Source organism: Pelophylax lessonae (assembly GCF_965119305.1).
Source record: "Pelophylax lessonae genome assembly, chromosome: 11".
NCBI lineage: Eukaryota > Metazoa > Chordata > Amphibia > Anura > Ranidae > Pelophylax > Pelophylax lessonae.
In genome coordinates, this window is record NC_138778.1 from 91,978,751 (window position 1) to 91,991,080 (window position 12,330).

Below are 12,330 nucleotides of genomic sequence, written 5' to 3' on the forward strand. Positions count from 1 at the left end.
CGCATGCTTCGAACACGTGCACCTCCTACTCCACCTTCTTCCCAGAAGTGAAGTCAGCGGCTCTTCTCTGAGGGACACTGCATACCCTGAAGTGTTGGGAGCCACCAGCACAGCCGGAACCAGCGAAGATTCCTCGGATACCCGCTGCTCGTCCTCCCACAGGAGTGGATGAACCCTTTTACATGTCGGTTTATCATGCCCATCCTGAGAGTTTGCATTTGTCTTATAATAAACCCATCTTTTATAGTGCACTTAGATGGCACTGTTTTCCTTTCTTTTTTGTTGTACATTTTTACAGAGTTCCTTCTAGCTCTCATCAGAGCCTGCAGCCTTCTACAGACAGTATTTCTCCATTGTTCAGCAATGCTTGAACTTTATGGACATTTTAACCAGAACTTACTCCTGCATAGGCCCTCCTTCTCAGCCTATAGAGCGCTTTTGTTTTTGTTGTTTGTCAGTGTAGTGCTTGTCTACTTACAGTTGAGGTTTTCTCTTCTCACGCTGGAACCGAAAAGGGCTCCAGAAGAGAAGATGTCATAATTTCCTGTGCTTGTGTTTACATTACATAGGCACAGGACGTTCTGCAATTGGTCAGAGCCGATCACCAGGTCCAGGCCAAAAATCATTGACCTGGACCTGATGACTGATCAGTTCTGAACTGAATCAGAATGTCGCGGGGGCGCGCGGGTTAACGATGTACAGTTACGTAGGTTCGCACAGCCGAGCCACCTTGCCGCATTGAAACTGCGGCGGGCGGTCGGCAACTGTTTAACCACTTAAGGACCAGGCCTATTTCTGACACTTTTTGTTTACAAGTTAAAATCAGTATTTTTTGCTAGAAAATAACTTAAACCCCCCCCAAACATTATATATATTTTTTAGCAAATACTCTGGAGAATAAAATGGTGGTCGTTGCAATATTTTTTGTTACGCTGTGTTTGCGCATCAGTCTTTTAAACGCAATTTTTTTGGGGAAAAATACATTTCACAGCCTTTAAAAAAAACAAACAAACAGTAAAGTTAGCCCATTTTTTTTTTTCTTGTTTTATTTTACATTTTTTTTTTATTTTTTTTTTTTACATTGTACCTTTTTTTAGAAAAAATGTTGGACCCCTTTTTTCCTATTACAAGGAATGTAAACTTCCCTTGTAATAGAAAAGGGCAGGACAGGTCCTCTTTAATGTGGGATATGGGATCAAAAAGACCTCAGATCTCACATCTATAAAAAGCAAAAAAGAAATAAATAAAAAAGTCATATATTTATTTTTTTTATGATAGGGGGAAAAAAAGGGACCTTTAGGGCCATTGGGAGGAAGCGACATATGACGTCACCATGGCCCTCCAAGGCCACAGTCGAGTGGTGGCCAGCTTGCCCTCACTCGACTTCCCGCTTGGGACGCCATCGGACCGGATTGTTTTCCCGCTACCGACGGCTCCGGTAAGCGGGGAAAACGACCAGGAAGCTGCGGGAGGGGTCACCTCTCCCAACGCCCGTAAAATTAATCCCATGGCGAATCCGCTGCTGGGACAACTTTTTTATCTTAAAGCGGCCCACCCGCCCAGTAAAAAAAACACCAGGGTTATGGCAGCTATCTGCTGCCGTAACCTCAGTATTTAACGTCAGAGTACCGACGTATAACTGCGCCGGGCGGTCAGGAAGTGATGAATGGAATATTGATACAAAGGGAGATATGTTTATATATTTAAAAATAGGTGAACTTAGCCTTTAGGGCTGATAACTTGGAGGAGGCTAACATTTTCAACTGATAAAGCCCTCGGTTTTCTTTCAAGAAGACCTTATAGAACTTTTATCATATGATTTTTCATTGGTTTTTATCAGAACTGATCCCACACAGAAAACAGGATGGCTTTACAGCCTGACATTTCTGCTTTAGGAGAAATTGAATACAAATAAATAATCAAATATCAAATGCTTCATGGGAAGCAATGCTCTATTAATATAGCTTGGCAATGCAGTTAATTAGAGATGCATGTGACTTGTTCTCTTTAAATTTAATTTTTTTTATTTGTACAAACAGGGTATCTGGCTGCCCAGACTGCTGCCCTTCGCCCTCCTCTTCTGTACCCAGGGGCAATCTCTGATGGACAGTTTTATTCCCCACCCGAGTCCTTTGCAGGTGAGAGTATATTCTGTTTTTGAGGTTTTTTTTTGAAAGACTTGGCTGCGGATGTCTTTCCCTCTGGTGATACTGAATCAGGAATGCATTAGACTTGTCTCTTCCACCTAGGGTCAGACAATGAATATGACGATGATGATGATGACGCTGTGGGGAGGAAGGCAGTTACTGCCCAAGAACGGGACTATGTGAGGAGGGGCAAGGAGGCCATGGAAATTGTTGAGCAGATACTCGCTCAGGAAGTCAATTGGAAATATGAAAAGAGCAGTGTAAGTACCCTAGTCATGCCTTTCTTTTTTCACAGTACCTGATCATCTTTAAAGCTGGCCATTGACAGAGTGATTTTCTTTCCTGCAACTTTAGGTAGCCATTGTGTTCACCCCCCACCTCCTGGAAAACAATAGTGATTACTGCTAGCATCTATAACTGCTCCTAGTAATAATCGTATGTAAAATCCAACAGGCTGGTTGTACCCAAGTTCATTGATGGATCAACTTGGGTACGTTCAGCCTGCTCATATGGTTCGAATCCCGGTCCCTGCTGAACCGGTCGAGATTCAAACTGCCTATGGCTGGTTTAACCTGTGCGTGTGTGGTTTGTTTTCTTTTTGCTTCTGTGAATATACTAAGGCTGCTTCATAAAAATTAAGGAACACTAGGGTTTTTACTATTGCAGCCAGTCCAATGCATGTTTTTATTTTGTAGACCTTTAAATAATTAAGAATTCACATTTCTATTTGATTAATATGCAGAAAAATATTCAGATAAAAAAAGCAGAGTATGTGGAAAGATGAGCTTTGCCTCTTGTTTGTGTGGCTGGTGTTCAGTGTGTTGGCATTTAAAGCAAAACCAGTTATTTCCTTGTTTTTGTGGCGCATATAAGTGTGTCATTCTATAATTTCTTTTTCTGTATTGCAGGAAGTTGGAGACACTGTGTATACACTTGACATCCCTTTTCATGGAAAGACTTTTATCTTAAAGGTCAGAGAAACTGCAACATAAAGCTGTTGTTTGTTTGCAAATGAGAACAATATTACAGAGAAGTTCAAGTACAAATGGAAATATAGTATGTGACACTTCCTGTTGGCCTATTTTACTAGCACAAGGCCTCAGCCTGTTCTGCAAAGTCCATATTCAAAAAACTAGCTGATGTGCTGATCGCTCACAATAAAAATGCTTGGTCACTGTGGCACTTCTGCTCTCTGATAATTCCACTGGGTAATGGGAAGAGATCTGTAAGCACACATCAGCCCTAGTGTAATACAGTTTATTTACCATTTTAATACCGGGCACTTTTACTCCCTTCCTGCCCATGCCAATTTTCAGCTTTTAGCGCTGTTGCACTTTGAATGACAATTGCGCGGTCATGCAACACTGTACTTAAACTAAATTTCTCTAGCGCTCATCGACAGACGTAGTCCTCGGTGATACACCACCTTCGGGTTATGTTACCTCCGCAGGAGCAGGACTAGACAGGAAATTAAAAAGCTCTGGCCACACCCTAGGGGCAGTCCCAGAGGGTATATCCTCTCTCTCTCTGCCTCAGCAAATCAGTTATTTTCTGTCTAGTTAGGAGTAAGGACCTAGATACCTTGCTGGGATCTTAGGTCCTGGCAAGAATTTTTTTCTAAAAGGATTTTTGGACAGCTTTTTTTCTCCAGTGTTCCTGTGAGATCTTCAAGCAAGAAAGCTGAACTGGGCGACGGGCTGGATGTTGAGATCCGGTGGTCACCCCAGTTCAGCCTACGAGCGCGTGCAGGCCATAGCTCCGCGCTGGGTCGGCCGCGACAAAGTCCCATTAAAAGGACTGAACCCGCGAGTTAAACGTCTCGCTGAAACGCCAAAGACCATGAGTCACGGCGTCCGTATCGGTCGACAGCCCTCCCGCCCCGGTGGAGAGGGGTACTGTCAGGAGTTGGTGCCCGCCTGGTTCCGGTATGGTGAGTAGTATGTTCCCCCTTTTTCCCTGACGGGTTTTGTGGTGAACGCGGGCCCCTCTCTGTATGGTAAGAAAGAGTTTCTTTCTATCCTATAACATGTCACAAATCCTCCTACTTTGAGTGTGATTTTATGTGTACAAAAAGCCAGGAGGCTTGGTTTGGGAGCTAACAATCTATTGTATACATGTTTTTTAAAAATGTAATCTGTGGCATTCTGGGAATCTTATGGGTTAAGTATAAGCTACCTACCAGTCAGAAGCCATGGACATGTAGACTGCCTTCCAAGTCAGATCTCCAGCTAATAGCAGGCCTCCCGAATGGCCATGCGGTCCGCCAGGGCCGGTACCGCCAACCACGCCATATCCCCATGCAGAGAGAGTGTTGTGTGCCTGCAGCACACCGCTAGTCAGCACAGGCCGCCGCCATTTTTTTTTGCTGGATCGCACGAGCCGCCATTTTGGCGTAGCCTCGTGTCTCCAGCATGGGGGCGGCCATGTTTTAGGTGATTCTACACCTCGTGGAGCTTGGGGGAGGCGCCGGAAGGCGTGCAGAGGGGCGGAGCCGCCTCCTTTCTTCCTGGGCAGCCAGCCAAAAGACTTCCTGTTTGTCTAAGACAGCGCTGTAAGCTGTTGCAGTTCAACTCTGAACATCAAGTGGTGAGCCTGGGGGTCTATCTCTCTCTCTCTCGATCGATAGGGATCCCTAGCAGGTAACACTAAGGGGTTTTTTTTTTTGTGGCGCTGAGGGTCAAAAAAAAAAAAAAAAAAAGTTTTTTCTTTACTTTGAATTATATCATCCAGGAAGTAACTGGAGTTATTATGGACCCTGCCACACATATTCCCCCACCTGTTTCCCTCGAGGGGGCCTCGGGACCCGCCGGTGTACAGAGTATAGAGTCATTTACAGCAATGTTGGAGTCTATGGTGGCTCGGGTGGAGGCGGCCTGTCAGGGACGGGGGTCAAGGAAGCGACCCCCGCCTACCCCTATACTATCTGACACCTCTGACTCTGATTCAGAGATGGTCACTGCAGTTGCAGGTTCCTCTGCAAGGGCTGTTATCCCAGGTAAAGCCCCCTCAGACAGTGAGGAGGACGCTTCTTCTCCTGCTATAATTCAGGAAGAAGCATTGGTGGACGCACTAGTTGTGGCAGTGCAAGAAACCTTAAAACTTGAGGCTTTACCGGCAGAGGCAACTGAAACAGAGAGGCCTTTTGGGACTAATAAGCCCATCAAGACGGCGAAGGCTTTTCCTGTACCTAAATGTTTTGGAAATCAGATTAAAGGAGAATGGGAACATTCTAAACGTACCTTTACTATTTCCAAGCGTATTGCTAGACGCTATCCGTTTGAGGAATCCATCATTAAGAAATGGACGGTACCACCAGTCGTGGATCCGCCTATTTCCAGGCTGAATAAAGCCACGGTTATTCCAGTGGAGGACACTTCGTCCTTTAAGGATCCGGTGGATCGAAAGATAGAAGCGGAGTCCCGCACTATCTTTTCTCTGATAGGGTCAGCATTTAGACCAGTAATTGTTATTGGTCTAGTTTCCCAGACACTTACAGAATGGGCGAAAATGGTACGCCAAGATCTTAGGGGAAAAGATATTCCCCAGGAGACATCTGATTTGATAGAACAGATCATACAAGGGCTACGGTTTATCTGTGACGCAGCCTTGGACACTACTCCCTTGTTAGGGCATGCATCTAAGTTAGCAGTGATCCTCAGACGTGTGCTGTGGTTAAAATGCTGGTCAGCTGACCTAGGTTCCAAAAAGACTTTGACCAATCTCCCTTTCCAGGGGAATCGTCTATTTGGAGCCAACCTAGATGAAATCATTAAGGATGCCACCGGGGGCAAGAGTACTTTTTTGCCACAGGCTGCAAAAGCTAAGGAACCTCGCAACAAGCGAGGACCTTTCTTTACCGCCCATAAAGGGCGCCCGGCTGGTACTTCCGGGAAAGGCAAGACTCCTCCAGGAGGGTTCAAGAAGGGCTGGTCGGACAAGCAGAGGACCAACCCAGCCAAACCCGAAGTAAAGGAGTACACAGCCTGAAGGTGCGCCCCCACCCAATTTCAGGGTGGGGGGACGTTTTCACCGGTATTCAGGACATTAGATCGAGCATCAACCACTACTACCGGTGCGATTCTTCCCTTCCAACATTTAAGTACAGGAAGCGGTAGTTACCGTTCCCTGTATAGATCTTTTCCTTTACCTTTTCCTAAGATTAGTCCCGATACCTCACAGGAATCGGATCTGATTGACCAGATAGGCCAAGTAGCCTCTAGTCGGGTGACTTCGGTCCCTGAGGTTCAACCAGAAAAGATCACCTTTCCTGATAACTATCAGGTATCTGATAAATGTGTGGGAACAGAAAACGACCAGACTTTCTCGGATGGTCGGGGCCAGATAGCTCTAGGGACGCCTGGTTCAGATCCAATCAGCGCCAGTGGTCCTAGAAATTCTAGGCTGGCCTCTTCAAGCCGGCCTGGCCGACTTGGACATGTTAGTCGCAGACGTTCCGTGGGAACTTCGTCTCAGGGAGTGTCTGTAGTCTCAAGGACCTATTTACCTTCGTACTTTACAGTCGCTGGTTTTAATGGCCTGGCCATTGAGACCCAAGTACTGAAGGACAGAGGTTTGTCTACTTCAGTCATTCCTACCCTTATTAAAGCAAGGAAAGCGACTTCCAGCAAAGTCTATTATCACACATGGAAGACTTATATTGCGTGGTGCGAATCTTTAGGATTTCCTCCACGTACCTATTCGGTGTCTCGAATATTGGCCTTTTTGCGACAAGGGGTTGAGCAGAAGCTAGCCTTGAGCACCATCAAGGGTCAAGTTTCAGCATTAGCAATCTTCTTTCAGAAACCTTTAGCTACCAAATCCTTGGTGCGGAATTTCATCCAGGGGGTGCGGCACCTGGCTCCTCCAGTCCGCGCGCCCTTACCGCCCTGGGATCTTAATTTGGTTTTGTCGGTTCTACAGAAACCTCCCTTTGAAAACATCAGGGAGATTCCCTTGCTTACTTTATCCCAGAAGGTGGTCTTCTTGGTGGCTATTACTTCTGCTCGCAGGGTGTCAGAACTGGCTGCATTATCATGCCAGTCCCCATACCTAGTGATTCATAGGGATAAGGTAGTACTTCATCCTAAGCCATCTTTTCTTCCTAAGGTGGTTTCAGATTTTCATCTGAATGAAGATATTGTACTACCTTCCTTGTGTCCTCAGCCCAAGCATCATCGGGAACATGCGTTGCATTCCTTGGATGTGGTTCGGGCAATCAGGGTATACCTGAAAGCTACGGAATCATTCCGTAAGACGGATTCACTTTTTGTGATCACGGATGGCCCCAGAAAGGGTTTGCCTGCATCTGCCGCGACCATTGCCAAATGGATTAGACAAACGGTGGTACAGGCTTATTCTATTAAGGGTCAGAGTCCTCCGTTCCCTGTTAGGGCGCACTCCACTCGAGCGCTCAGTACTTCCTGGGCCTTTCGCCATCAGGCGTCAGTGGTCCAGGTATGTAAGGCGGCCACTTGGTCGTCGGTACATACCTTTACTAAATTCTATAAAATTGATGTGACGGCATCGGCGGATGCCTCATTTGGCCGCAAGGTTTTGCAGGCCGCAATTTGAGGAGACCGGTGGTCTACCTCGAGGGTTTTTTTCTGTTTGAAAATTTTTTTGTTGAGTCTCATCATTAAGGATGAGCATTGTAAACTTCTAGTTGGCACCGGTTGGGCCTTCTAGATTGGGATTTGATTTCCATTTTCCCACCCCTCAGTTGTGATACTGCTCTGGGACGTCCCGAAGGTGGTGTATCACCGAGGACTACGTCTGTCGATGAGCGCTAGAGAAAAATGGATTTTTGTAAAATCTTACCGTAAAATCCTTTTCTCTTAGCTCATCGACAGACGTAGTCCCCGCCCCTCTGTTTTGGAGTTGGGTTGGGTTAAATTCTCTAAGCACTGCTTTTTCACATAACTGATTTGCTGAGGCAGAGAGAGAGAGGATATACCCTCTGGGACTGCCCCTAGGGTGTGGCCAGAGCTTTTTAATTTCCTGTCTAGTCCTGCTCCTGCGGAGGTAACATAACCCGAAGGTGGTGTATCACCGAGGACTACGTCTGTCGATGAGCTAAGAGAAAAGGATTTTACGGTAAGATTTTACAAAAATCCATTTTTTTATAATTTTGTGCACACAAATAGCTTTCTTTTGGTGGTATTTAATCACCACTGGGTTTTTTAATTGTTTGCTAAATAAACAAAAAAAGACAAAAAATGTTGACAAAAAACCCATTTTTACACAGTTATATAGTCTCCAGAGAGAATAAGTTTTTCTTCGTTTCTGTTATAACAATTTACAAATAAATGTTCTTCATAAATTTAGCCCAAAATGTTTTCTGCTACATTTCTTTGGTGAAAATAACCCCAATCAGAGTATATCATTTAGTCTGTGTGCAAGTTATAAAGTCCACAATGGTATGTATCTGAAAATTGATCAACCATGATGTACTGACGGCCTCATCTTATTTCATGAGGCCCTAAAATGCAAGAATAGTAGAAAAAAAAACCAAACCACCCCTTTTTGTAAAGTAGACAGTCCAAGGTATTTAGTAGGAGGCATGGTGTTTTTTTTGAAGTTGTCATTTTTTTGTAATTTTTTGGGGAAATGAAGAAATAAAAAAAAATCACAATTAGTTTTTATTTTTTTACATACTGTCACTGGTGCAGTACAGCGTCCTATAACTGGTTTGGCGGTGTTTAGGACACTGTTGACAGTAGGAAAAAAAAGTTATCGTGTTTTTTTTTTTTTTGGTTTTGTTTTTTTTATACAACGCACTGTAACCAGAGCGATATACCAGATGGCAGAGATAACAGACATGTAATAACTGTACTCTTGGTTCACTTTGTCCTCTGTCTGCCGGGTGAGGGAGGATGAGAGAGATGGCCTGCAACTGTCTGGATTCCCTGGTGACATGGAGGAACGAGTAAGCGAGAGGCAGATGGCGGCCTAAGTTCTGGAAACCAAGCTGAAATGCACGCCGCTGACATGGCGTCAGGTAAAGGCAGTGGGCAGTAACGCATTTCGGAGCATGCACGACTCCTTTGTCAGACCTAAGCCCATGTTTGTTCAGCGGGCTTGGAGGAGAAAGAGGGGCAAATCTGGCTCCAATAATCTGGCTTATTGGATGGTGGAGAAGGGGGAGGGGAAGCTGGCTTGCTCAGTAGTGCCTATGGAACTGTATTGTCAGGAGCACACATACCCTCATGCCATGGCACTGATAATGGGAAAAAAAAAAAAAAATATATAGGGTATGCAGAAATAGAAGACAAGGGCATACGGAAATGAAGGAAAGGGGGAGGGGGCATATTCATATGTAATTGTGGAGGTTTAGTGCCTGAGGATCGTTTTAAAAACACCTGTAAGCGGGCACACACATACGGTTGTACCCTGGCAATCATATTGGAAACGGCTGTAAGCAGGCATACATATACAATCGTACCATGGTAGTGATATGGGTAACATAATAAGCAATTGTTGTGGTAACGTGCATAGTATATATGATAGGTTGTTTTATAGTGCCATTAGGTGTTCCCCGAAACGTTTACGTAGGGCACATATTGTTCTACCCACATAGTATAGGCCACAGGATTTGGATAAGCAGTAAATCACGTATTCGGTGGGGCACGTATTTTGTATGTTTCCCTTTGACTGTGAATTATTTTTGTCTGTGATGGACAAAACTGCATGTGAGGCACAAAGGTTTCCGAAACTGGTACATGCCAACAAAGGAAAATAATTTTAAAGATGAGGATTGGTGCTTGATGACCTTCAATTTACTGGGTGTTATTTTCCCTTTTTATTTTAGGGGCTTTTCTGTAGGCGAATTTGGGTTTTGAGGGTATACTATCTTTCGAATGGGAGTCTTGCAATAGTATGGGGCCAGTGTTTGTTTACTATATGCTCCATGTTTTTATGTTTGTTGTGGAACTGGGTAGTGAAAGGAATGACTTTGGATGCGTTCTTGTTCTCATTTTCGTTAACTGAGGTGTCTCAGTCTAGATATGTAGTGTATGCTTTTTCAAAGTGTGGCAGTGGGTATCCTTTTTCTAGAAATTTTTGTTTGAGTGTTTCGCTCTGACTCTGATAGTCAGATTGTTTTGTTCAATTATGTCTGAGGTGACAGATTTAGCTCTTGGGAATATTGTTGAGCCAGCGAGGATGGTGGCAGCTGTTGTAATGTAAAAAGGAGTTTCCTGCGGTGGGTTTGTTGAAATTTTTGCCGTGGATAAGGCTATTTTCTTGATATAGATCTAAATCCGAAAATGCTAAATGTGTTCTCTTTTACAGAAGTGAAGCTTAGGCTCATATTTTTGCAGTGGGAGACGTGTCTGTCATTGGTGTCTCCATCCCTGATGATGACGACGTCCTCATCGATGTAGCGACAGTAGAAGATCTTGTTGGGCAGAAAGGGGTTGTTCGCCCATATGTATTGTGACTCCCAGGGATCCATGGTCAGATTCGCACATGAGGGGACATAATTTGTACCCATAGATGTGTCATGGGTTTGAAGATAATAGTGATCTTGGAACTGAAAGTAATTATGCGTTAAACAGAATAGCCTAACGTCTAGAATGAACTGAATTTGGTTGGGATGAGTGGATATGTCTTCCATCAAGAAATGTTGTAAGGCCTGAATACCAAAATCGTGAGGGATAGAGGTGTACAAGGATTAAACATCTAGGGAAAGCCAAGAATATGAGGGTTCCCATCGATATGGGCTTAACAGCACGAGTAGATGTATTCCGTCTCTTTTATGTAGAATTGTATATTTACTACAAACGGTTGCAGGAAATGGTCCACGTATTGAGAGAACCCACTGGTAATGCTATAAATGGAGGCTACTATGGGCCTTCCCAGGGGATTTATAGTGCATTTATGTACTTTTGGCAAATGGTAGAAGTATGGTGTGTGATGATATTTTTTGACTAGGAATGACGCTTCACTTTTGGTAATGACGTGATCTGTGATTGCTTGGTTAATCAAGACAGTCGCTTCCTTGGTGAAATCCAATAATAGGTCATTAGTTAGTTTGAGATATGTGTGCGTGTCTTCCAGCATTCTTTTTGCTTTTTTGATATAGTTGCTTCTATCTTGGAGCACAATGCCGCCACCTTTGTCAGCAAGTTTTATAGTAATGGAGTAATTGGTTTGAAGGGCGTTAAGAGCTTGTCTTTCGGGCTGTATAAGGTTGTTTCTGTAATGTTGGTGTTGGCTGCTTTGGCACATCTGCAGTATGTTTGTATAGACCATGCGATGGAAGGGTTCTAGGCATGGCCCTTTGGATTGTGTTGGATAACAGTTAGATGGGGGTTGAAGGGTAGTATGCTGTACTGGGGGGGGGGGAATCAGGTGTTGGGTGAAGAGGAGGGCATCTAGTTCTGGGTCATCTGAATTGAGAAAGGGTCTTGTCCCTTCTTCGATAGAGCTTGTCTAGTATTTCCAGGGCAATTTTTTTGTCTATAATGAAATCGAACATGGGGGTGGCAATATTGGTTTCTGCAGGAGAGGATGGGAGGCCTTTTTTTTTAATGGTTTTATATATTATAAAAGTCTTTGATTGTTAGATGATGGATGAATTCATTTAAATCTTTGGACAGCTGAAAAGCGTTTCGTAGTAAGGTAGGTGTGAACATTAGGCTGTGTGTAAGTATGGCAGTCTCCTGTGGGATAAGTGTGTGGGATGACAGGTTACGGGCTTTCTGGTGTGTTGATTTGGGTTTTCCACCTCTCCCTCTGCACCCTCTCCTGTGGGTTTGGAGGAGGCTTAATCTTAAAAAAGACACCGCAGATGAGTTGTCCTTTGTAGGATTTTCTATTCTTGGAGATGGGTTATTGGTTATGGAAGGAGCGTGGATGATCTTCATGGGTTTGTTGGCAGATGGAAAGGTATGATTTTTAAGTATGTCTTGGTGGGGGTATCTGGTTTCTGATGTGTGGCTGTATGGGGGGTGTGGGGACCCATAATGGGTGATTGTGGTCTAATCTGCTGGGAATGACTAGAATCTGTATGTACGAGATTGTGGTTGAGGTTATGATTTGGAGCGGAGGTATTATTCCATTTGCTATTGGAAGGTCTATAGTTTTGTGGTTGTGTTGTGTTTTTTTTTTTTTTGTTTTTTTGTTATCATGCTGAGCTCTAGCTTAGGCCCCGTTCACACTGGGGCGATCCGACTTCCCCAGG

The 12,330-nt window shown here is 44.3% G+C and overlaps 1 protein-coding gene across 2 annotated transcripts in view; it reads left to right on the top strand.

The window, feature by feature from the left end:
- STARD3 (StAR related lipid transfer domain containing 3) overlaps positions 1-12,330 on the top strand; it is a 171,810-nt gene that overhangs the window by 68,514 nt on the left and 90,966 nt on the right. Inside the window, exons 6-8 of one of the 2 annotated variants that reach the window (XM_082271203.1) lie at positions 2,040-2,144; positions 2,250-2,407; positions 3,056-3,118. In XM_082271203.1, coding sequence (XP_082127329.1) covers positions 2,040-2,144; positions 2,250-2,407; positions 3,056-3,118 — 326 coding nt within the window. The remainder of the gene's footprint in view (positions 1-2,039; positions 2,145-2,249; positions 2,408-3,055; positions 3,119-12,330) is intronic. The other variant, XM_082271204.1, reaches the window with a different exon arrangement.